The sequence below is a fragment of the Balaenoptera physalus genome (genome assembly GCF_965194825.1).
Source record: "Balaenoptera physalus genome assembly, chromosome: X".
Taxonomy (NCBI): domain Eukaryota; kingdom Metazoa; phylum Chordata; class Mammalia; order Artiodactyla; family Balaenopteridae; genus Balaenoptera; species Balaenoptera physalus.
In genome coordinates this window covers 114,205,419-114,232,594 of record NC_138903.1, presented here as the reverse complement: position 1 = coordinate 114,232,594, position 27,176 = coordinate 114,205,419, and the positions used below count along the sequence as shown (strand labels likewise).

Genomic DNA, 27,176 nt, shown 5'->3' with positions numbered 1-27,176 from the left:
GTGCTCAGAACCCTGGCTCTGACCTTAGGCAAGTTATTGAAGCGCAGTTATTGAAGTATTGATCCTCAGTTTCCTCACCTATAATATAGAAATAATAATACCAAGTGTACAGGTTGTTTTGGGATTAAGTTCTTTTGTTCAATGAATATTTATTGGGTATTAAGTGTGAAGCATTGTGGTAGTTTTTAAGAGTACAGCTGTAAATAAGACAAACTTCAGCCCTGGCCTTGTGATGCTCACCGTCTAGTAAGGAAGACAGTCATTAAGCAAATAATTACATAAATAATTATTTGTAATTATGATGAGTGCTATCAAAGAGTGACTGCTTACAGTGAATACTCAGTAAATAAGAGCAAATATTTACTAAGTGGCCATTATGTGCTGGGCACTAAGCCAGGAAGAAATTGAGTGCAAATGCATAATTGGATGAAGAGTAAAGGCATTTTCATGGAATTTATTTCAGATCAGGGTGAGGTTAATGAAGACACCTTCATTCCTCTGGACAATCAAGGAAGCTTTGGAGGGAAGGAGGTGAAATTTCAGAAGATTCTTGGTTGAGTTTCCTGGGAAGAAGAGAGATCAAGTTAAGAATGTGCCTTTCTCCAAAATTAGTTCCTGGAGATCATGCAAGTCATCTAATGTGAGGGGCATCCTCAGCCTGAGTGGCCTTTGTATCTGGCAAGATAGAGATTTTAAGAGGCTTGTGTAACAAGGAACCAGGCTTTCCCTCTGAAATGAATGCCAAGTGCTGAATTTGCTTCAGAACTTGGCATAAAGTCTGAGCAGGCAACAAGTCATAACTACGTACTGTTTTCAGATGCTGATTTAAATATCAACCCATGCAAATACAGTGGTTCTGCTGGCAAGCTGTTTTCTAATCTGGCCTTTTTTATTCCTCTCCATAATTACCCTGATCCAGGACGAACAGCCTGAGAAACATTGACTAATGCATCCTAAATTATCTCAGCAGGGTAACCACAAGATTTTAGCTTCTTTTGATTTTTGTGCCAGATCTCTGTTAAGCAGTTCTTACCAACATTAGGTGTGTACAGAGAGGTCTATACATCTTACAGGCTGGGCTTTCTATCAATTAAGACTGTTAACCTTTGCTATGAGATGCCACTGTCTCTGTGGCAAAGCCTGCAAAGAGGGAGGCACCTTTCACTTTTTGTTCTTCTGTCAAACAGCCAGTCAGTTGTAGAGCTTTGTGTTGAAGCTCTGTCTGCCCAGAAGTATTCTCTCTCTTGATTGGAGTAAGTCAAGTAAAGGTAGCTAAGAAACTTGATTCTCTGCCGTTACTCTGGCCCCCTGGCAGATGATGTTAAGTGTGACTTGGGACTTGACACATCAGTAGCTAAAAGTCTGTTCTTTGTACATGGAACATGCAGTAATGGAAGAAGGTCCCATAACTACTCTCATTTCACAGATGAGGTAATGGAGATTCAGAGGCTCAATGGCTTGCCCAAGATTAGACAGCCAGTAAGCTATTCAAACCCAGATTTTCCAATAATGGGTTCTGTGCACTTTGCACCGTGCCCCACTGATTTCTAAGGTTTTTGAAGAAAGCAGCGACGTGATTTGAGCTGTACTGTCAAAAGATACTCTAACCAAAGTGTTTTTATTATAGATTTTAAAGGGGCAGAACTGGAGAGACAAGTTTGAAGACTTTTGAAATATCCCAGGGAAGTGAAATATGGGCCTGAATCAGTGTTATGGGAGTAGGGATGGAGAAGAGGGGATAGATAAAAGAAACTTAATGGAGGTAAATAATACTGAACTGTTATGGCTTAAAGAGCCATAAAACCTAAAAATGAAAAAGATATGGAAATCATTGGGCCCAGTTCCCTATCTTTCAGCAGAATAAAATTATCCCTACCTTGAATTGAGTCAACTGCAATTCAGCCCAAGTGACTTGCCCAAAGTCCCAAACTAGTTTGGGCAGAAAGGAGCTAGAGCTCAGAACTCCTTCTTCCTAGTATAGTACTCTTTCCACTAAAGCATGGGGTCTCCCAAATCTGTTTTTTAGTTTGTTAATTTTTTGAAAAACATATTTTATTGATGTGCATAAAAGTGCAAAACCTTACGTGTACACCAATGAACTTTCACAAACAACACACTTATGTAACCAGCACCTAAGACAAGGCATAGACCATTTCTGGCACCCCAGAAGACCCTGGTGCCCTTTTGTAGACACTTACTTCCCCTCCAAGGATAATTTCTGCCCTGACTTGCTCTCTCTTTTTTTAATAACTGCCTGGTAGACCATGTTAGAGATTGGGAAATTTACTACTGGGATCCTCTTGTTGATAAATATTTAGATTATTCCTATCTTTTGGCTGCCACAAAAATGCTGCAAAGGACATCCATGAGCATGCTAGCCTGTACATGTGAGCAAGTGTTACTCTAGAATAGAGTCTAAGAAGTAGGATTGCAGAGTTGAAGTGTTAAGGGCTTTGTACATTTTGATGGCCAATACCATGATGACTTCTACAAAGGCCTCACCAAGTCAACACATCCAGTGTTGAGAGGGCCATTCTTTGTCTTCTTGCCAGCACACAATACCTTTAATCCTATGACTTTTTGCCCATTAGACAAGTGATGAATTGTAGCCCCTTATTGCTTTAACTTGCATTTCTTTAATAAATAGTGAGTTTGAGCATCTTTTTCAAATGTTTACTAATCCTTTATGTTTCTTTTATATATCACTTGTGATATCCTTTGCCCATTTTTCTGCGATTATTTATCGTTAAATTTTGGACTTGTAAGGGTTCTTTTTATGTCATGGAAATTAATCATTTTTCTGTTAAATGTGTTGTGAATGTTTTCCCATGTATTTTAACATTGTTTATGCTGTGTTCTTTCATATCGAATTTATTTTATAAAGTTATGTCCCTCTTGATTTTCTTGTCATTCCTTTGAGTATGGAAAAACCACATATTTTGGATTTTTTAGAGCAGCCCCAGTGTTACATGTTCTATCCCATTGTCCTCAAAAGTAGAAGTCCATATGTCAAATCATGCTTTTCCAATTATAGAGTCAGAAAATTTAGCCATCCCACCTATAGTGATTGGCAGTGCAGTTCTTGATCTGTTTTCCAGACAGGATCCAGGTGCTCTTTGAGGGAAAAAAAATAGAGTAGCAGGACACACCTGTCTTAAAGCTGTGGAATCTGGTATGTAAATATCGTGTAAACACTGGTCATTCTCAACATCATGTCCCCAGCTGTCTTCTGCTATGACATTCAGCCAGCTTAGGCACTTTGGGATGTTTGGTTGCTACTTGAAAGTGTTTGGTTACACAGAAGGAGGTCTGGAAAAGTTCTGTCTGGTGTCTATAAAGGGAAATGGAACTTCTTCTGGCACACCAAAAAAATCTCTTAAATTCCTATCCATATTCTTTAGGACTATAAAGATTAGTTGTATCTAAGAAATAGAAAGTTCTGATAATCAAAGTTTTAAAAATGTCAGGATAGTATTTAGCCTATTTATACAGCCAGTTTAAAAGCATTCTGAGCAGTAAACAATTACAAACAAATAATATGCTAATATATTTATTCAGCAAACATTTATTGGATGCCTACTGTGTGTCAGGTGATAGTGGATGGAAGGGTAGATGAAAATGCTACTTTCTAGCAGAAACTGCTAGAAACTGAAAGATGAATAAGAGGAAAGATGAACAAGGCTCTCATCCACAAGGTGCCTACATCTGGTAAATAGAAAGTATTCTCTTGTATTGATGAAAAACACATCCCTGGGAATTCTAAAGGGACCATATTGGTTAGTTTTTAGTTAGAATTACTGCGCTTGCTTAAAAACAATAAAACTGAATTCACCCTCATTTAATCAGTAACAGTGCCTGTTTACTGTATTTTTCTCTCAGGAGCCCCATTATTATACTCTGTTTTCAGAAAAAGCTGGTATGAGCATTCAAGTAAGTAAAAATTATGCTTTGTCTCTTGCCAAAATGTTCTTTGTCCACGTGTCATTGACACCTTTAAGCTATGAAATGGTGAAAATAATCTTGGCTTGGATTGATGGGTATTTAGATGGTAGAAATAAGAGAAAACGATGAGATAGGGGCCTTAAGCCTGCTTAAGCCCTAAGTGTCTTAAAGAATGACACATTTTTCACTGAGAAATGTTCTGGGTTGACAATTGGCTTCCCATTGCACACTGAACATGGCTTGAGAAGAAAATGCTTCCCCTAGATTATGAAATAGGCAGTGTTGGTATTGTAGTTTTTAAATTAATTCAGTAAACATTTGCTCTGATAATTAGACCTCATAGAGCTTCATGCTGAGGGTACAATTTCATTTGTGTATGCAATTTAAAAGTTTCTTAAGAGTATAGGTCAGCTTAAAAAAATGACTATGGATATCACACTGATCATTTTTGCCCTCTCTAACCTACCCTCTCACCTCCATCCAAACTTTGAAGTTTTTTTTTTTGGTTTTTATTTTTACTTATTCTATTTTTTAACATCTTTATTGGAGTATAATTGCTTAACAATGGTGTGTTAGTTTCTGCTTTATAACAAAGTGAGTCATCTATACATATACATATATCCCCATATCTCCTCCCTCTTGTGTCTCCCTCCCATCCTCCCTATCCCACCCCTCTAGGTGGTCACTAAGCACCCAGCTGATCTCCCTGTGCTATGCGGCTGCTTCCCACTAGCTATCTATTTTACATTTGGTAGTGTATATATGTCCATGCCACTCTCTCACTTCGTCCCAGCTTACCCTTCCCACTCCCCATGCAAACTTTGAAGTTTAGACCCAGTGGGGAAGTTCTAAAGCATCAGAACTTCGAGGATAGCTCTGCAATTCTGAATTCTATCTCTCTGCACCCTGCCCTACCCACAACAGTCATACTCACACCATTTCTCACAACTGTTCTTTGAAAGGATCAGGGTGCTTTCACTTCCAGGAGAGCTCAGGAGTTATTTTTGCAAATTAGCAGCAGCCCAGTAATTCTATCTCCTTCCCTATGGAGCAGGTGTTCAAGTCATTCAGATTTCTTTGGCCACTCTTGGTTAGTTTTCTTCCAAGACAAGAATTTGTGGCCCTCTACAAACAATAAATGCTGAAGAGGGTGTGGGGAAAAGGGAACCCTCTTGCACTGTTGGTGGGAATGTAAATTGATACAGCCACTACGGAGAACAGTATGGAGGTTCTTTAAAAAACTAAAAATAGAACTACCATACGACCCAGCAATCCCACTACTGGGCATATACCCTGAGAAAACCATAATTCAAAAAGAGTCATGTACCACAGGTTCATTGCAGCTCTATTTACAATAGCCAGGACATGGAAGCAACCTAAATGTCCATCGACAGATGAATGGATAAAGAAGATGTGGCACATATATACAATGGAATATTACTCAGCCATAAAAAGAACTGAAATGGAGGTATTTGTAGTGAGGTGGATGGAATTAGAGTCTGTCATACAGAGTGAAGTAAGTCAGAAAGAGAAAAACAAATACCGTATGCTAACACATATATATGGAATCTAAAAAAAAAATGGTCATGAAGAACCTAGGGGCAAGATGAGAATAAAGACACAGACCTACTAGAGAATGGACTTGAGGATACGGAGAGGGGGAAGGGTTAGCTGGGACAAAGTGAGAGAGTGGCATGGACATATATACACTACCAAATGTAAAATAGATAGCTAGTGGGAAGCAGCCGCATAGCACAGGGAGATCAGCTGGGTGCTTTGTGACCACCTAGAGGGGTGGGATAGGGAGGGTGGGAGGGAGGGAGACACAGGAGGGAAGAGATATGGGGATATATGTATATGTATAACTGATTCACTTTGTTATAAAGCAGAAACTAACACACCATTGTAAAGCAATTATACTCCAATAAAGATGTTAAACAAAAAAAAAAAATTGAAAGAGAGCTGTTTTTGACTTGGTGACCTCTTCACCCTTTCCTCTCTGGCCATCTTAAAGCATGGACAAATAATTCATCCACAATAGGTTTTTTTAAAATTTTATTTTATTTATATAGCAGATTCTTATTAGTTATCTATTTTATACATATTAGTCATATATGTCAATCCCAGTCTCCCAATTCATCCCACCAGTTTGTGTCTCCATACAAATTTTAAGATTTTTTGCTCTAGCTCTGTAAAAAAATGCCATTGATAATTTGATAGGGATTGCGTTGAATCTGTATATTGCTTTGGGTAGAATAGTCATTTTCACATTATTGATTCTTCCAATCCAAGAACATGGTATATCTCTCCATCTGTTTGTGTCATCTTTGATTTCTTTCATCATTGTCTTATAGTTTTCTCAGTACAGGTCTTTTACCTCCTTAGGTAGGTTTATTCCTAGGCATTTTATTCTTTTTGTTGCAATGGTGAATGTGATTGTTTCCTTAATTTCTCTTTCTGACCTTTCTTCGTTAGTGTATCGGAATGCAAGATATTTCTGTGCATTAATTTTGTATCCTGCTACTTTACCAAATTCACTGATTAGCTCTAGTAGTTTTCTAGTGGCATCTTTAGGATTATATATGTATAGTATCATGTTATCTGCAAACAGTGACATCTTTACCTCTTCTTTTCCAATTTGTATTCCTTTTATTTCTTTTTCTTCTCCAATTTCTGTGACTAGGACTTCCAAAACTATGTTGAATAATAGTGGCGAGAGTGGACATCCTTGTATTTTTCCTGACCTTAGAGGAAATGATTTCACTTGTTCACCATTGAGAATGATGTTTTTTGTGGGATTATCATATATGGCCTTTATTATGTTGAGGTAGATTCCCTCTATGCCCACTTTCTGGAGCGTTTTTATCGTAAATGGGTGTTGAATTTGTCAAAAGCATTTTCTGCATCTATTGAGATGATCATATGGTTTTTCTCCTTCAATTTGTTAATATGGTGTGTCACACTGATTGATTTGCATATATTGAAGAATCCTTGCATCTCTGGGATAAATCCCACTTGATCGTGGTGTGTGATCCTTTTAATGTGTTGTTGGATTCTGCTTGTTAGTATTTTGTTGAGGATTTTCGCATCTATATTCAGCAGTGATATTGGTCTGTAATTTTCTTTTTTTGTAGTATCTTTGTCTGGTTTTGGTATCAGGGTGATGGTGGCCTCATAGAATGAATTTGGGTGTGTTCCTTCCTCTGCAATTTTTTGGAAGAGTTTGAGAGGATGGGTATTAGCTCTTCTCTAAATGTTTGGCAGAATTCACCTGTGAAGACATCTGGTCCTGAACTTTCGTTTGTTGGAAGATTTTTAATCACAGTTTCAATTTCATTACTTGTGATTGGTCTGTTCATATTTTCTATCTCTTCCTGGTTCAGTCTTGGAATGTTATACCTTTCTAAGAATTTGTCCATTTCTTCCAGGTTGTCCATTTTATTGGCATACAGTTGCTTGTAGTAGTCTCTTATGACGCTTTGTATTTCTGCAGAGTCCATTGTAACTTCTCCTTTTTCATTCCTAATTTTATTGATTTGAGTCCTCTTCCTCTTTTTCTTGATGAGTCTGGCTAAAAGTTTATCAATTTTGCTTATCTACTCAAAGAACCAGCTTTTAGTTTTATTGATCTTTGCTATTGTTTTCTTTGATTCTATTTCATTTATTTTTGCTCTGATCGTTATGATTTCTTTCCTTGTACTAACTTTGGGTTTTGTTTGTTCTTCTTTCTCTAGTTCCTTTAGCTGTAAGGTTAGATTGTTTATTTGATTTTTCTTGTTTCCTGAGGTAGGATTCTATTGCTATAAACTTCCCACGTAGAACTGCTTTTGCTGCATCCCATAGGTTTTGGATCATCGTGTCTTTGTTTTTATTTGTCTCTAGGTAATTTTTGATTTCCTCTTTGATTTCTTCAATGATCTCTTGGTTATTTAGTAATGTATTGTTTAGCCTCCATGTGTTTGTGTTTTTTATGTTTTTTTCCCTGTAATTTATTTCTAATGTCATAGTGTTATGGTTGGAAAAGATGCTTGATATGATTTCAATTTTCTTAAATTTACCAGGTCTTGATTTGTGACCCAAGATGTGGTCTATCCTGGAGAATGTTCTGTGTGCACTTGAGACAAAAGTGTAATCTGCTACTTTTAGATGGAATGTCCTATAAATATCAATTAAATCTATCTGGTCTATTGTGTCATTTAAAGCCTGTGTTTCCTTATTAATTTTATGTCTGGATGATCTGTCCATTGGTGTAAATGAGGTGTTAAAATCCCCCACTATCATTGTGTTACTGTCGATTTCCTCTTTTTTTTTTTTTTTTTTTTTTTTTTTTTAATTTTTTAATTTATTATTTATTTATTATTTTTATTTTTGGCTGTGTTGGGTCTTCGTTTCTGTGCGAGGGCTTTCTCCAGTTCCAGCGAGCGGGGGCCACTCTTCATCGCGGTGCGCGGGCCTCTCACTATCGCGGCCTCTCTTGTTGCGGAGCACAGGCTCCAGACGCGCAGGCTCAGTAATTGTGCCTCACGGGCCCAGTTGCTCCGCGGCATGTGGGATCCTCCCAGACCAGGGCTCGAACCCGTGTCCCCTGCATTGGCAGGCAGATTCTCAACCACTGCGCCACCAGGGAAGCCCGATTTCCTCTTTTATAGCTGTTAGCATTTGCCTTATATATTGAGGTGCTCCTATGTTTGGTTCATGTATATTTATAATTGTTATATCTTCTTCTTGGATTGATCCCTTGATCATTATGTAGTGTCCTTCCTTGTCTCTTGTAACATTCTTTATTTTAAAGTCTATTTTATCTGATATGAGTATTGCTACTCCAGCTTTCTTTTGATTTCCATTTGCATGGAATATCTTTTTCCATCCCCTCACTTTCAGTCTGTATGGGTCCCTAGGTCTGAAGTGGGTCTCTTGTAGACAGCATATATATGGGTGCTGTTTTTGTATCCATTCAGCCAGCCTGTGTATTTTGGTTGGAGCATTTAATCCATTAACATTTAAGGTAATTACCAATATGTATGTTCCTATTACCATTTTCTTGATTGTTTTGGGTTTGTTTTTGTAGGTCCTTTTCTTTTCTTTTGTTTCCCACTTAGAGAAGTTCCTTTAGCATTTGTTGTTGAGCTGATTTGGTGTTTCTGAATTCTGCTAGCTTTTGCTTGTCTGTAAAGCTTTTGATTTCTCTGTTGAATCTGAATGAGATCCTTGCCGGGTAGAGTAATCTTAGTTGTCGGTTCTTCCCTTTCATCACTTTAAATATATCGTGCCACTCCCTTCTTGGCTTGTAGAGTTTCTGCTGAGAAATGAACTGTTAACCTTATGGGAGTTCTCTTTTATGTTATTTGTCATTTTTCCCTTGCTGCTTTTAATAATTTTTCTTTGTCTTTAATTTTTTGTCAGTTTGATTACTATGTGTCATGGCGTGTTTCTCCTTGGGTTTATCCTTCCTGGGACTTTCTGCACTTCCTGGACTTGAGTGGCTATTTCCTTTCCCATGCTAGGGAAGTTTTCGACTATAATCTCTTCAAATATTTTCTCGGGTCCTTTCACTCTCTCTTCTCCTTCTGGGACTCCTATAATGCGAATGTTGGTTCATTTAATGTTGTCCCAGAGGTATCTTAGGCTGTCTTCATTTCTTTTCATTCTTGTTTTCTTTATTTTGTTCTGCAGCAGTGAATTCCACCATTCTGTCTTCCAGGTCACTTATCCGTTCTTCTGCCTCAGTTATTCTGCTATTGATTCCTTCTAGTGTAGTTTTCATTTCAGTCATATTGTTCATCTCTGTTTGTTTGTTCTTTAATTCTTCTAGGTATTTGTTCTTTAATTCTTCTATGTCTTTGTTAAACATTTCTTGCATCTTCTCGATCTTTGCCTCCATTCTTTTTCTGAAGTCCTGGATCATCTTTACTATCATTATTCTGAATTCTTTTCCTGGAAGGTTGCCTATCTCCACTTCATTTAGTTGTTTTTCTGGGGTTTTATCTTGTTCCTTCATTTGTTACATAGTCCTCTGCCTTTTCATTTTGTCTGTCTTACTGTGAATGTGGTTTTTGTTCCACAGGCTGCAGGATTGTAGTTCTTCTTGCTTCTGCTGTCTGCCCTCTTATGGATGAGGCTATTTAAGAGGCTTGTGCATGCTTCCTGATGGGAGGCACTGGTGGTGGGTAGAGCTGGGTGTTGGTCTGGTGGGCAGAGCTCAGTAAAACTTTAGTCCATTGGTCTGCTCATGGGTGGGGCTGAGTTCCCTTCCTGTTGGTTGTTTGGCCTGAGGCGACCCAGCCACTGGAGCCTATAGGCCCTTTGGTTGGGCTAATGGCAGACCTCGGGAGGGCTCACGCCAAGGAGTACTTCCCAGAACTTCTGCTGCTAGTGTCCTTGTCCCCATGGTGTGCCACAGCCACCCCCTGCCTCTGCAGGAGACCCTCCACCTCTAGCAGGTAGGTCTGGTTCTGTCTCCCATGGGGTCACTGCTCCTTCCCCCTGGGTCCTGATGCACACACTACTTTGTGTGTGCCCTCCAAAGTGGAGTCTCTGTTTCCCCCAAACCTGCTGAAGTCCTGCAATCAAATCCTGCTAGCCTTCAAAGTCTGATTCTCTGGGAATTCCTCCTCCCGTTGCCAGACCCCCAGGTTGGGAACTGACATGGGGCTCAGAACCTTCACTCCAGTGGGTGGACTTATGTGATATAAGTGTTCTCCAGTTTGTGAGTCACCCACCCAGCAGTTATGGGATTTGATTTTATTGTGATTGCACCCCTCCTACCATCTCATTGTGCCTTATCCTTTGTCTTTGGATGTGGAGTATATTTTTTGGTGAGTTCCAGTGTCTTCCTGTCGATGATTGTTCAGCAGTTAGTTGTGATTCCGGTGCTCTCACAAGAGGGAGTGAGTGAGTGCACGTCCTTCTACTCCGCCATCTTGAACCAATCTCCTCCATGACAGGTTATTTTTTTACTGCCTATCTAGCTTTGCTGCAGAAAAGGTGAATGTGTAGGAACTAAACAGGATGGGCCCTGGAAATATTTTGTGTAAATTATATGGATCTGCCCCCCAAGGTCAATATTCCTTATTACATGACCTTGTTCTTTCACCTGTACAGCTTGGACAAAATGCATTCTATATGACTGCAAGGGTGAAGAGCATGAGTTTGTGAGGGAGCAAGCATGTGTATGAATGAGCACAGGCATGCTAAAGCTGGCAAGATTAAGGGAGCAGGGACAAGACAGGTGTTAAGGATAGATGAATGTTGCTATATACCTACAGGGAATTTGCCATTTTCATTCCAAACAAATCTTGAAGACAAAGAAAATAGAAGAGTGGGTAAATCAGATTTGTGCCTCTAAAGGTGAAGATTCATTTACCACAGTGCAGGGTACATTATGCCAAGATATTTGGAAGTAATGCCTTTTGCATGAATAAATATGCTTTGTGCTTCCACAGTTTTCATCTTTTTCAGAGGGTAACCATTGCCAATTGATTTGCCTAGCTAATAAGTTAGAAATTTTATGCCACGGGCTGTTTTCTCAGGTCTGAAGTCAATTTGCTGATTGATGTTCTTGGTTTTCCCCCATGGGCCCCTACCCCCAGCTCTCCATCCAGAAAATGGGAACAATAGGCCAAATTATATTCATTGAACACAGTTTTAAGCATGAGATCCACTCAGTCTGGAGAAAGTATTAATGAGCTTGCCAATAGTCAAGTTACAAACCCAAAATTCCAGAAATGTAAAACATTAGTATACACTAATACAGTTCTCCTTCAGAAGCTACACAGGACAAGGAGCTTCAAAGAGGAAATCAAAGTTGAACAGTGTTTGAGAGTCCCTCAATGTGGGAGATGACTTTGCCACAAATTGCATCCAAAGAAAGTACACTATCCACGGACAGTATTCTGAGGCAAAGTACAACATCCATGGACAGCATTCCTAGGGAAGGTAGAACATGCATAGACAGCATTCCCAAGAAAGATACCATATCCATGAACACCATTCCCAGGAAAAGTACAGCATCCACAGATAGTAATTTGAAGCAAAGTGCACATCCCTATTGAAAAGTGTGGCACTCTAGCTAATAAGGGATCCAAGTCCTCATCTCTTTGTGGAAATGTCAACTACCCCAACTGTCTGATATGGGCAGCATTGGAGAAAGAATGAGAATGAAAGTTGTTCCTGAATTTATGTTTTCTGTTGTGATCCTGTGAGAGGTAAATAAGTCAATGAGAAAGCAGAGGTTTGCAGCTATCAGATTGGATTTAGAAATGTTTGAAAATCAACAGTTTATCCTCATGGCTTTTTTTATTTCCTTGGTAACTTACAGATGTGACAAACTTTTGAGAATGAAAATTGTGTCATGGAGCCTGATACAAACATGACCCCATGTGCTTTGTACTCAGAGACACATGGAATTCTAGAACCGTAGAACCATAAATGATCTTAGAGGTATAGCTTCATTTTTTAGATAAGGAAACTGCCTAAAGAGTAGACCTGCTGTTTAGATGTTTATATAACAATTTCAGTGACAACAATTGCAATAATAGCAATAGAAGTAATAATAGCTAACATTTTTTGAGTTCCTACTATGCCAGGCACTATTCTAAGACCTTTACATGGATTACTAATTTATTCCTCATAACAACCCTCTGACATCATTTATTATCATAAGCTCCATTTTATAGACAAAGAAAGTGAGACACAGAGAGGTTTAATGACATTGTTCCTCTAATGCCTCTAAAGATTTCCTTATTATAGGGGCTTGGATGATAAGATTACCAAACTAGATTGTCAGGCAAAAATCAAGTGGTTGTTCTGATGTAATACATTCTGCTGAATTCTGGATTGCTCTATGTTTCAGTGAAAATATAATTTTCAAGGAAAATCTGTTCCGGTCTATATTTTATGTGGTCTGTTCCTTAACTCCTGTTCCAATTATAATAGTTTCTTAACTTCCTTGACTTCTGGAAGCTTACTTAAGATATAAGACCAGTGAAGGGTTGACAAGACATGCTTTGAGTACATAGATTTTGTTGTATTTTTCAATAATGAACAAATAAGTAACAATGCTGAAAGCCATCACAGTTAGTGTATACTTGTGTTTTAAAGTTACCCAGTTGACATATTAGACTTATATTTCAGAAAGTCAGTATAATCCATGCATTTTTGTCAAGCCAGAGACTGAAAGTCTTTTCTCTGAGATGCATGTGTTCAACTGGTAGAGGTTGGGAAGAGATTTACAGTTCAGCTTTTATAAAAGACAAGTGTCATTAACATCAATCTCCATAGCAGTTTCAAAGGAGAGGCAGAGAAGAACAGGTAGATGGCCAGGGAGAGATAGACAGATAGTTGGACAGAGGCAGGATGGGCAGATAAGGAAGGGCAGATGAAGAAAAAGAGACAGAGACAGGCAGATGGAAAAAAAGAGAGACAGAGGGAAACACAGATAGATAAAGGGATAGAGATCAACGACAAATATAGAAAATGGAAGCATATCAAGAGAGATGGGCAGATAGACACAGAGAGGCAGACAGGAGGAGAGGCAGACAAATTGGAAGACAAGATAGGGAGCCAGAAAAAGAAAGGAAAGAGGACCAAAGATAGCAGTGAGGAACAGGGAGAGAGAGATGGAGACAGACTGAAGCAAATGGAAAAGACAGAATAAGGGAGAGAGTCTAAAAGAGAGAGAGAGAGAAAGGGGTACAGAGATAAAGAGAGACTCAGAAAGAGAGAGAGCTAAAGAACTAGAGGAAGCCAGAAAGTGAGACCAAAACTGATGGAGGAAGAGAGTCACAAAGAAAAAAGAGAGAATGAAATGGACACAGAGAGAGAAAGGAAGAGAGTCACTCTCATTAAAGAAAGAGAGAGCCTAAGAGTCTGACACAATACTGGGGCAGAGGAGTTGTAGAGAGAAGGGGAAGCAGAGCTAGAGACAGGAAGACAGAGAGAAGCAGAGAGAACATACAGAGTGAGTGAAGGAGAAGGAGCAATAGGCAGAGAGAGAAGAGAGGGAGGTGCACACAGAGCCAGAGTCAGACCAACATAGAGAGTAAAAGACACTACAAGAGACAGAAAAACAAAAAAGCAGACAGAAAGGTAGTGAGAGAGAGAAACAAATAGAGAGACAGAGAAACAGTCGGTCAGACAGAGTTATGTTGGAGAAGCAGGAGAGAGAGATAGTGAGCAAGAGATGGGGAGTTAAATGGAGAGACGGAATGAGAGACAGACTCAGAGGCTGACAGGCAGAGAGATAGAAAGGTGGAGAGAAACAAACAAGGAGAGAGAAACAGAAAGAGACCAAAAGAAACTGGTGCAGAGAGATGGAGAGGCAGATCCAGAAAGAGAAAAACAGTCAGGAGAGCTAGAAAGAACATGCCAGAGACAGAGATACAGAGAGACTGATTGAGAGACATACTGGGACACACACACACTCAGGGAGACAGAGACAGAGGTAAAGGCCAACACAGAGAGAGAGATACGGAGGGACAGAGACACACCAGAAGAGACAGGGAAAGAGAGAGTGATCAACCAACTGACAGAGAGACAAACCGACAGAGATCAGAAAGACATGGAGCCAGATGAAAAGTGGAGAGAAAGAGAGAAAGTGAGCCAACTAAATGCACAGATAGAGAGACAGTTAGACAGACTGAGAGATGGCTGGGGGGAGAGAAAAATAGTGAGAAAGGAGTCAGTGACAGATATGGGGACTGACAGGAAGACAGAGCTCCAGAGAGAAACTGAAAAAGAGAGAGAAGGGGGAGAAAGGGAGAGGAAACAGAGAGGGAGGGGGAGGGAGGGGGAGAAAAACAAACAAATAGAGACATGACAGAGACACACTGATACGAAAAGACCAATAGGAAAGTAAGTAGTCAGAAACGAGCAATTGGACAGAAAGACTCAATCTGTCAGAAGGAAACAGAGGGAAATAAAAAGAGAGAAAAAGAGATGGATGTTAACTAGACTTATTGCAGTAATCGTTTCACAATATATACAAATATCGAATCATTATGTCATATGCCTGAAACAAATTTAATGTTATATGTCAATTATTTCTCAATTGTAAAAGTATGAAAATCAAAAGAGAGAAAGAGAAAGAAACAGAAAAACAGACTGGGAGGAAAGATTTGCAAAATTTGCAAACCAGATATCTGGTAAGGGTGTAGCATGCAAAACATATAAAGAATTCTTACAACTCAACAACAGAAAGACAACTCAATCAAAAAATGGGTTAAGGACTTGAACAGACATTTCTCCAAAGAAGATATACAAATGGCCACTAAGTATGTGAAAGGAAACTCAACATCATTAGTCGTTAGGGAAATGCAAATCCAAACTACAAGACACCACTTCTCATCCACTAGGGTGGCTGGAATCTAAGAAACAGAAAATATCAACTGTTTTTGAAGATGTGGGAAATTGGGACCCTCCTAGTCCCACTTGCTGATAAGGATGTAAAATAGTTCGGCTGCTGTGGAAGTTTGGCGGTTCCTCAAAAATCTAAACATAGAATTACCATTGATCTAATATTATAATTTTACTCTTAAGTACATACCCAAGTATATATCCTAAGTATATACTCCAAGTATATATACCCAAGAGAACTGAAAATAGGTACTCAAATATATATATGTGCATGCATGTTCATAACAGCAATATTCACAATAATCAACAGGTAGAAACAGCCCAAATGTCCATCAGTACATGAATGGATAAACAAATTGTGATATATCTCTACAATGGAATATTATTCAGCCATAAAAAAGAAATAAAATAGGACTTCCAGTGTCCAGTTCTGCATCTAAGGAGCTTGGAATTCGACACTCAGTCCTAACAACAAATTAGATGTTTATAGCAGTTTTATTCATAGTTGCCATAACTGGGAAGCAACGACAATGTCCTTCATTAGGTGAACGGATAAATAAACTGTGGTACATCCAGACAGTGGAATATTATTCAGCACCAAAAAGAAATGAGCTATCAAGCCATGAAAAGACATGGAGGAATCTTACATGCATATTACTAAGTGAAAGAAGCAAATCAGAAAAGGCTACATACTGAATGATGCCAACTATATGACATTCTGGAAAAGGCAGAACTATGGGGATAGTAAAAAAGATCAGTGGTTGCCAGGGGTTGGGAGGGAGAGATGAATAGGCAGAGCACAGAGATTTTTACGGCAGTGAAAACACTCTGTATGATACCATAATGTTGGAAACATGTCATTCTACATTTCTCCAAACCTATAGAATGTACAACACCAAGAGTGAACCCTAATGTAAACTGTGGACTTTGGATGATTATGATGTGTCAATGTAGGGTCATCAATTGTACCAAATTTTACCACTCTGGTTATACAATTCTGATGGGGGATGTTGATAATGGGGGAAGCTATATGTGTATGAGGGCAGGGACTATATGGGAAGTCTCTGTATCTTCCTATCATTTTTGCTGTGAACCTTAAACTTCTCTAAAGAAATTAAGTTTCAATAAAAGAAAAGGGAAAAAAGAAGGGGAAAAAATAAATGAAATACTGATACATGCTACAATGTGGATGAACCTAGAAAACATTATGCTAAATGTAAAAAGCCAGACTCACAATTTCACAGATTATATGATTCCATTTACAGGTAATACCCAGAATAAGAAATCTGTAGAGACAGAAAGCAGATTGGTGGTTGCCAGGGCCTAGGGAGGGGGAAATGGGGAGTGACTACTTAATGAGTACTGGCTCTCCTTTTGGGGTGATGCAAATATTTGGGGACTAGATAGAGGTGGTGGTTGTACAACATTATGAATGTGTTAAATGCTACTGAACTGTTTACTTTAAAATGGTTAATTTTTATGTTATGTGAATCTCACCTCAATAAAAAGAGGGAGAGAAAGAGACAGAGAGAGAAGAAAAAAATGAGACTAAGAAAGAGAGAAGTAGACAAAGAGAAAGACAGACACAGACAATGATAGACAAGGTGACAGAAAGAGAGATGGAAGATAGCCTGAGAGAGAATCGGGCAGACAGACAGACTGCTAGAGGGAAAGGTAAACACAGACAGACAGTCAGATAACAGATAGATACACAGACAGGCAGGCAGGCAGAGAGAGGGAGACGGACAGATGGAGTCAGATAATGGAAGAAACAGAGGAGCACAAATAGAGTCTAAAGACAGGGAGATAAAGAGTACAAGTAGACACAGGAGAGGAGAATGCAGACAGAGGACTAATGTGGAGAGATACACAACATAGGACACAGGAAGAGGGAAACAGACACAGAGAGAAGGAGAAAGATAAAAGAAAACGAATAGAGACAGAGAGAAAGAATAGACCAAGAGACAGACCATAAGACAGAAAGACAGACTATTGGGAAGGGAGAGAGAGTAACAGACAAGCAGAGATAGAGAAGAGACTGACAGAGACAGACAGGCAGAGAGACAGACAGAGGGAGACTGACAGAGACAGTTTGTGATAGACCAAAAGACAAGAAATACAGAAGCTGAGAGAGAAACAGCAAGACAGAGAGACCTACGGAGAGAGAAACAGCAGCAAAAAGAGGCAGAGAGTCAGATACAGAGAGAGGAAGAGAGAGAAAGAAAAGAGAGAAAAACAGTCAGCTTGACAAAGAGACAGACAGAAGTTCAAACTGATATAAATACATGCAAACCATCAAAGAAACAAGCAGACAGAAGCAGACTAATGGAGAGACAGGCTGACAGATTGCATAGATAGCCAGAGCACAGACAGACAGACAGGTATAGAAAGAAACTGACAAAGAGAAGCAAAAAGAGACATATACAGAGATAGAATGACAAAGAATTGACAGAGACAGAGAAACAGAGACAAAGAAGCAAATGAACAGAAAGAAAGAGGCACAGAGTGGCAGAGAGACTGACAAAGGGACAGGAAGGCAGCCATACAGCACCACAGTCACACCAAAAGACAGACAGACAGACTGAGAACCAGACATGAGCGATGAAACAGAGACATATTCAAACAAAGAGAGAAAAAGAATAGAAAGAGATGGTCAGGGGTCATTGGTAAGAGACAGACAGAGACAGAATAGAAGGCAGGCAGGCAAAACCAGAAATAGACCAATCAAGAGGCAAAGTGAGATGCAGACAGACACAGGGAGGGAGGGATGAGAGAGCGAGAGAAGAGAGAGAGATTGAGAAAGAATGCAGGATGGAGACCGACAGTCAGAGCTGCAGGCCAACAAAGACATATCAACAGACAGACAGAACCTGAGAGAGAGAGATATACAGAGACAGGAAGCAAGAAGGTAGACAGACAGAGAGAGCATCAAGACAGACAAGGGTAGACAGGAAGAGAGAAAGAGACATGGACAGACTGGGAGACTAACAGAGAAACAGGGAGACAGAGACAGAACCAAAAAACAGAAAAACAGACATCTGACAAAGAGACAGACAGACAAAAATATGGGCAGAAAAGCAAATTGCAGAATACACAGAGGCACCCTTTCATGCCTCACCCCAACTCTCCCCACCATCACCACCACATATGCCCTTCATTGTTTAGCCTTACATAGAGGACAACGGGGAGGAATTTTCACAAGGTGCCTGCAACATGGTAGAGATTTGTGGGAAGGTTCAAATCATGCTGGGAAGGAGATGGAGTCTGAACTTCTCTGCCTTTTGGAAACATCCCAGGGCCCATGTGCTATTAGGTAGGAGAATACTTGTCCCATGTCAATACTGTGAACACTTGTTCTTTGTCAATACTGTAGGGTTTGGGTTGTTGTTAACTTTTTTTTTTAAGCAAACACATGCAATCTCTCAGAAGTCCATTGTTTGCAGATTTCCCATCATGCTTCCTTCCTCCCTGGAGGAAAATGTTTTGTTTCTTTGATAAAGCAAACTTATCACTTTTCTCTATTACAGTTTTCTATTGAGTGTCTTGTTTTCATAGTTTAGAATTCATATAGCTCTCAGGCAAGTTTCTCTAAGATGTTTCTATTTAATATTCAGCTGCAGCTCCAAAGAGTTTAACATTATTTTCGTTTTTCTAAATGAAAAATCTAGGGGAAACTTCTCTTCTTCCTATAAGCATTTCACCTTAAGTGTCTTCAAGGGACTTCTGGCTTTTTCTTCATTATGACTGGCATCTGATATTTGCTGCCCCCAACTATATAAACAATGTGCAGATAAATAAGATGGGCTCCATAGGTGGCCTTTTTGTCGCTACCAAATCTCAGGTGATTTTAGTCAGCCCAGTTCCTGCCCAGGAGAAACTTATGAGCTAGATGCTAAGAACCAGCTTAGCCTTCCTCCTAGAACCACTGGACATTTGCCACTTGACCTGAGGGAACTAGAGAGTGAGAGGGTGTCTGCATGGTTTGTGCTTTGCTAAGATGGAGTACAGGGGACAGAAGTGGTCTGGTCTCCTGGAAAGTCCCCCAGCCTGCTTTGTGGAGGCCACTCACGCTATAGAGAGATGAACAGCAAAGTCAGTCCTCCAGAGCATCAGGCACCTAACGTTTGCAGGAGAAAAATCACACAGCATGTGATTTAAGATCTAAGTTGGAATGCTGTCTACCGGAACTGTATCCACACTTACCTGGAAAAAAAAGATATCTTTTTTCTTCTCACTCTTTATGTAATTACTGGATTTTTAGAATTAGGCAGGCAGTCCTTAAGTCCCACTTATAATCAAGGAAATGAAGGAAGAGTGGCAATATAGTATAGTAAATACTGTAGCCTAGTAAGTAGGGAGTTTAGGGTCAAAGACAAGCAGTGAGACAAAGAGGTTAGGCCTCAGGCTAACCTGGGCTCTGTGTATCCTGTGTTACATTCAGCAAATGTTTGACCTCTCTGTGCTTCATGAAAAATGGGGGAGACTATCGTCTCGACTTATAGGGTGGTTGTGAAGAAATAAATGAGATAACGTAAGTAAGGAGTAATGTGCTTCCCACAGTATCTGGCACATAATAGATGCTTAATATGTTAGTTCTTATTATTAGCTCAGAAAGAAGTGACTCAATAGAATTATGGCCTCTTGATTCCCGGTCCAGTTTCCTTTGAAAACTGGGATGTATGGAGTACCCACCAGATGTGTAGTGATGTACTTAATATGCACTCTGCCTTTGCAGCACCAGCAGTGCCCTTTGTTGTTGTTATTCTGAATTTTCACAACTTTGGGAGAAACAAGAGCCTAATGAGCATTTTCCTCTAACTACATCACTTCACATTTGCTTCTAATCTTTGGTCATTGTCTTCAGGCCTTCTTAAATAGAGGCTACAGCCTGAGTTAGAATCTGAATTGTCCACAGGCCTCCACATGTTGAATAAATACATCTGTCCAAAGACAGTGAAGATTCCAAACTCTATCAGAGCCACTTCCCCAAACTGGGGACTTGGTAGATCTGAGTAATACTCCAAGTCTGGTACACATTGCTGCAAATCTCTATTATTGGAAGACACGTAGGATGGGGAACCATTCGTCTGCTTGTTGAGCCTAATTGCAGTGTGCAAAGAGCTTGATCAGCAGAGAAGCTCTTTGAAAAGCCCTGCTTCAGGGGCACCAGGCCCACAGCTCGGAGCTGCTTTGTGTCTTAAAACAGGTCATCTCTATATAGTATCTGGAGTCACTCGAGGGGTGAAACTCCAAAGTAAATTCATGGAGATAGTGATCGATATTCTGCTGAAATCAGGGGGCACTTGGGCTCCTTTTATCTGCATGGACTATTACAAAATTGAACATAGGAATTAAATTCTGAAAATAAGTTGAAGCTCTTGGTATTAAGCCAGGAATTGATTCCAATTTCCTTTATGTTTCAGCCTTTTTCATTTGAAAGGCCATTGCCTATATAAATAGGTTTAGGGGAATTCAAACTTTCTGCTAAGTGCTAATTGCTGTCTTAGGTGTATTGGAAAAAAAATAGAAACTTGGTAGACTTGTCTCCTGTCTGCTAGGAGAGTACAATCTAAGACCACATGTAACTTACAAGGGCTTCCTTTAGAATAATTGTTTAAGTTGTGATTCACGAATATTTTTATAACTTGACTTCCCTGCCTCCCTGGCCAAGGAAAATGCCTCAAATCACCCTTCCACCCAAACTTAAAAGCTTGAGTTTGATGGTACTAGCTGCCATCATCAAACAACTTTGATCAACCCCATGGCACCAGTCTCCTTCATATTCCTGTTAATATATGAGTGGGAGATAAGCATGTATAGCACTCTTGTTATATTTTCATTGTCACCAGCCTATGTCACACTTGAATAGCCTTTTAGCTGGCCTCCTAGCCTCCAGATGTTTACCCATCTCTGGCTTGCACACAGCTGTCCCACTGTGATGAAGAGAGAAGACCCTCATAGGGGCCCTCATTCTGGCTGTGCCAGTGCCTGCCCCTCATGGACACAACCATCCAGCTTGGTTTGGGACTGGGGATAAGGGGCAAAATGTAATCATCTTCCCCATTCTTCCTTGAATAGACCCTAGTCTCGCTTTTAAATTCCTCATCTGCTAGTTGGATTTCTTCGTGCTGGGAGACCAGCTTAATTGTTCTTTCCCTTGTGGTAGGCAGTTTGGGCAATGGGAAATCCTTCTTGGAGGGAAATGTGGATCTCAGATTCATATCAAGTTGGAGATGATGGCGGGGATATTTAAAAGCACTGCTAATTAAGGCAGGAATAAATCTGGCCTCTGGTAGACACCAAGCACTGGTTTGCAGCTGTTATATTACTATCCTCAGCACCTAAAACAAGGAGGACATCTTAACTAAAACATAAGAGAAGACAAAAAGCAAGGTCCCAATATAGAGAAAGATGAGGCTGTGAGTTTATGAGAACTCTTGTACTGGCAGTGAAGCAGTTACACTTTAGTCCACTAGGGAAATAAAGCCATGTCAGACAACGGATGTGGCTCAAATTCATGATTTTGTAATTGTTCCTGGAGTGTCCTGTCTGGATGGGAAAAATGGTGAGTACAAACAGTGTCTGCTGGCAAGCCCGTTGACTCTCATTAATGGGAAGCTTAAGAGGAATGTGTAAGCTGGGAAATGCACTGGCCTTTCACCAACTGCTTGAATTGTCACAGTACCAATTTCTCTTCACACCACTGACGCCTTCTCGGAAGTGAGAACTTGTGATCTGTTTGATTCAGGGGTTATAATTCATCATAGGCTGTGGAGAACAAATGACAGGTTCTGAAAAGGGGCTTAAAGTTGGAGCTGACCAACCAAATCTTCTTTCCTGGCAGTCTTTAGTACTTCATTGCCATCTTTTGTCTCTACTCTTTAAATCCTTACTTAAAAACCAGTTGAACTCAGGACTTTCTCTAAACTTAATTCATTTAGAATAATGCAGGAGGGAGGATGAGCATTAAGCTCCATCAAATAGATGACTACCTTTGCAACAGTAGATCTTAGACTGATCAGGAAATTCACTGCACTGCTTTAGAACCTTCATTAATGGCACCTTTCAACTGGGAGCTCACCCGTGGAGGGAACTCGGTCCTTCTTCTTCCTCTGGATCTTCATACAGTAGCCACTGCAGCGTTCTGCATATAGTGGATAAGCAATAAGTGATATCACATGCACTGTTTGGTCTTTCATGTTTCTCATCTCTCAGCAATTTAGAATCTAGATTGCAGAAAATAGAGGAGCACATTTTACTATAACTTCTTCCTCCAATAGTTCAAGTGCATTCTTCTTATCTTTAAATCAAGCCTATAGAACAGGCCAGGAGTCCCCAAATTTCTCCCCATCTGTGCTAAAGTACCAAGCTTTCTGTTTTGTTTTTTTTTAATTAATTTATTTATTTATTTATTTTTGGCTGCGTTGGGTCTTCGTTGCTGCGCACGGGCTTTTCTCTAGTTGCGGTGAGCGGGGGCTACTCTTCGTTGCGGTGCATGGGCTCCTCATTGCGGTGGCCTCTCCCGCTGCGGAGCACTGGGCTCTAGGCTCGCGGGCTTCAGTAGTTGTGGCACGAGGGCTCAGTAGTTGTGGCTCGCGGGCTCTAGAACACAGGCTCAGTAGTTGTGGTGCACGGGCTTAGTTGCTCCGTGGCATGTGGGATCTTCCCGGACCAGGGCTCGAACCCATGTTCCCTGAATTGGCAGGCGGATTCTTAACCACTGCGCCACCAGGGAAGTCCCCAAGCTTTCTGTTTTAATGTAAATTTTTTTCAAGGCAGGGATCATGTGAATCTAGATGTTGGATGTTATAGTTGTTTATCAATGATAGCCATTACCATTTGTGCTATACTTTATACTTTTTAAGAGCTCTGAATTAACAGAGGAAAGAAAAGGGAAGGAAGATACTGATTTAGCATAGTAGACAATATGAAGTCAAAAATACTTGGGTTCAAATCCTGGCACTGCCATATCCTAACTGTGTGATCATGGATTATTTGCTTCTCTTTGAGACTCTGTTTCCTCAGCTTTAAAACAGAAGTAATATCTCCGTTCCAACTTTGTCAGATTGTTGCAAAGATTAAATAAGGTAATACACTGAAATCCTCTAGCACAGTGATGGACACAAAGTCGAAGTTAGGGGGTCTATAAATTATTATTATGTCTGTGCTCCACAAAGACAGAGCAAGAGAATCATCCTGTGATGCAGTAATTGAGAGGAAATCCTTTTGAAATTTATATTTTCTAAATTTTTCTCAGTGTCTGTTTTTGAAAGCGTGATGTATATTTTAATTCCTGCCCATCATAAATGCAGCACATCATATTTTCTCACTTTATTGCGTGGGCTTAATTAATAGATTGAGTATTGTTAGGATTCCAAATTATTTGAAGCCTCCACATATCCAGCTGGTATCTTTCTCCTTAAACCCTGGTAGGTGTATGATTTTTTTTAATGTATATGAGTGTATGTGTGTGTGTTCATATACACACAGACACATAGCAACAATCTTATGAAGAATTCAAAATGCTATATTTGGACCACCAGATTATAATGTTTAATGTTATAAAGTTGAAAACAGGTAAAGTAGAAATTTTACTGAGTCTTAGATTAGACAAAGCCTCACACAGTCATCTAATTCAACTCCTATTCCCTACCCTACCACCTCAATACAGAATCACATATGACACATTCCTGACAGGCATTCATCTAGCTTGTGTTTAAATATTCCAAATGATATTAAGATCACTGCTTTAAAATGCAGCCAGTCCCTTCTCCATGGACCTCGTGGGTTCTTGTGGGGATCCCATGAGATGACATGTCAGCGGTAGACCATAGTGCTGGGTACCTAAAGGTTAACTATTATTATCACTTTGTAGTGGGACCACTCTAATTATTACAAATGTTTTTCTTGTATCAAACCTTAAGCTGCTATGGTCCTCTAAATATTTGAATACAGCTCAGTGCTCTCAAGTTTTCTCCTCACTAAGCTAAATATTCTAGTTACTTTAAAATGCACCTCATAAGAGATGGTTTGGTTTCCAAACACTTCACCCCAGTCGCTTCCCTGTGGTGATATTTCAGTATTGCTCTTATTACCTGCCCATCACAGCAGAACACAGCGGCCAGAGCAGAAAACAGTGTGTCTGTTATTTCTCAGCCTCTAGAGTCCACTTAATTAGGCTTCTATTAATATAGCCTGAGTTACATCTGCTTTTCTGGGAGCTACTTCATATTGTTATCTCATATTCAAGTTGGAAACTAATCCCCTAGATCTTTGTAATGTGAGTTACAGTGAAGTCATATTTCCTCCATTCTGTTCTTCTATGGCTACCCTCCATTTTTTCCTATGTTACATTCCACTTTAATAATTCTGGATTTGTCATTCCAGCCACTTTTCCTCACATAAATAAAGATAGATATAATAACAAAGCCAGGAAATAGTGACATTTCACTGTCTTCTCGCTCAGAATATTCTCAGCAATTTATTAGTCCAAGTGCTGGTTTTCACCATCACCTTAGCACCACTCTGATCCTTCATGAAAGCCATAGTAAATCACGTGGTCTGATTCTTTCTTGTTTCCCAGAGCTTTCAGCCTCTGCTCAGTTCTGTCCTATCTTCAGGAGAGATCACATTCTACTCTAGCTTGTCAAGACAATATAGAGTAGTGGCTGGCAGTATAGTGTATGAGAAAGAGCATGAGCTTTAATAGCAGACAGATTCAGGTTTAAATACTAACAATGCCACTTACTAGCTGTGTAGCTTTGGACAAGCTACTTAAAACATCTCTGAGCCTTAGTTTTCCGTGGCTTTAAGATTTTAACAGGATAGCTTCTATACAATAGTGCCTAGAAGATACTCAATAAATGGTGGTGACAACTGTTTTTGAAACTCAGTTCTATAATCAAGTATGTTTACTCCCAAGCTTTATCTTATCTACAGTTGTAACAAGCAAGCCTGTTATAACTTCATCAAAAAATCATATATTAAAATATTGAACAGGACATGGGCAAGTAGAGAGCCCTGTAGCAACTATTAGAGGCCTCCTTCCAAACTGTTATCAATCCATTCATCACTACTCTTTGAGTACAACTCTTCAACCAGCTAGGAATACAGCTATAACTAAATTATCAACTGATCCATATTTATTCATCTTTTTTATAAGGCAACTCTGAAGGATTTGCTGTAAAGCTGTCATTCTAGTATCCTTTTCAAAGAAAAAAATATCTTTACTTAACCAGACATGTTCTCACACTGGAGTCTCTGGTCACCACTTACTTTCTTAAGTGCTTATACATCATCTGTTTAATAAACCATTCTTTTACAATGATAGCCAACAAGCTCAGCAAGCTGTCATTTAAAAAAATTTGTTTCCCCTCCCTTTGAGAAAGAAAGGGGAGAAAAGCATAAGAAAGATGGTCCATGTGGTCATAAGGGTAGCTTCTCAAGCTTTCTTTTACTTCAAAGGCAACACTGCAGTACACCCTGGACCAAGGAAAATTATATATGATTATGTGAAAGCACTTAACTTGGCATAGGTTTCTGGGGGGAGGAGGCAGTGGTTAGAGCTATCTGGAATCAAAAGGCTAATTTTCTTTATCAGAAACAAAGCTAGTTTGACTCTCTTGAGTTCCTCATGTTTAAATATTACATTGTTCTCTGTCTCTCCCTCTCTATCCCCCTTTAATTAGTGTATCCATCTGTTTTCCTGGTACTAAGGGGAGGCTCATTGGTTGGTAATTACAGCTATGTCCCTGGGCTCCTATTTTGCAAATGTGCTCCACATTCATGACCTTCCAGGCTCAGGTAACAGTTGCTCTTTTCTGGGATTCTATTGCTTATCTTTGTTGGCACCTGTTATTTCCTCCTGCTTCACTCAAGCCAGGAATTTACTTCCGTAGAGTTTCTCAGACTACTCCTCAGTGAATCTGACCCTTTGCTTAGATGTCCCTGACCCCTTATTAGAAAGTAATTATAACCCAGGGCCTCCAGGACAAAATTAGGATCCAAAATTCCCTTCTATCAGAAAGTATATGAGGGATGGCAACTGTGCCCAGCATACCATACCTTTAAGAAATGCTCATTAGAAAAAATGAGAAGAGTCCAGAGTGTCAAATGGATGAGTGAATGGAGGTAAGGATGAGCAGTCTGCAAGCTTGAACACTTTTGCCAGCAGTTGGCTGAGTGCCCTTGCACTGATTCCTCTGGCTCCTTCTCCTTAGTCAGAAGGCATATGTATTCCTCTCAGGGCAATCTTCTCAAACCAACCATGAAGCTCCTGCAGGATCTGATCTTAACTTTCCTATTCAGTACCATCTCCTACTCTGTCCCCACTACCATGGTCATCATGGTTTTTAAATCAAAATTTGAATAAAAAATTAAAACCAGTGTTTGGACCAAAAACGCTTTTTAATTTATCCACATTGCAGCCCCATCTTACAGAGAAGGAAACTAAGCTCCAAGAGGTTAATTAATTAACCCAAGGTAGTACAGCAAGTAAGCGGTAATTCTGGAACTCAGATCCAAGTCTGACTCCAGAGCTAAAGCTCTTAACCATCATTGTGTCTACCTTCGATGCCATTTTTTTTAAGTCTTTTTTTTTTTTTTTGGCTGTGTTGTTTCTGTGCGAGGGCTTTCTCTAGTTGCGGCAAGCGGGGGCCACTCTTCATCGCGGTGCGTGGGCCTCTCACTATCGTGGCCTCTCTTGTTGCGGATCACAGGCTTCAGACGCGCAGGCTCAGTAAGTTGTGGCTCACGGGCCTAGTTGCTCCGCGGCATGTGGGATCTTCCCAGACCGGGGCTCGAACCCGTGTCCCCTGCATCGGCAGGCAGATTCTCAACCACTGCGCCACCAGGGAAGCCCCCTTCGATGCCATTTTATTCAT

At 39.9% G+C, this 27,176-nt stretch overlaps 1 protein-coding gene across 12 annotated transcripts in view; it reads left to right on the top strand.

The window, feature by feature from the left end:
* Positions 1 to 27,176, top strand: part of ENOX2 (ecto-NOX disulfide-thiol exchanger 2) — a 270,889-nt gene that overhangs the window by 140,148 nt on the left and 103,565 nt on the right. For 5 of the 12 annotated variants that reach the window (XM_082445312.1, XM_082445311.1, XM_082445308.1 and 2 more), the window contains one exon: positions 3,880 to 3,930. The exons of the other annotated variants lie outside the window; for them this stretch is intronic. Coding sequence is in view for 3 of the 5 variants with exons in the window: in XM_082445311.1 (XP_082301437.1) it covers positions 3,880 to 3,930 (51 nt within the window). In the remaining 2 variants the exon portion in view is untranslated. The remainder of the gene's footprint in view (positions 1 to 3,879; positions 3,931 to 27,176) is intronic. 12 annotated transcript variants of the gene reach the window in all.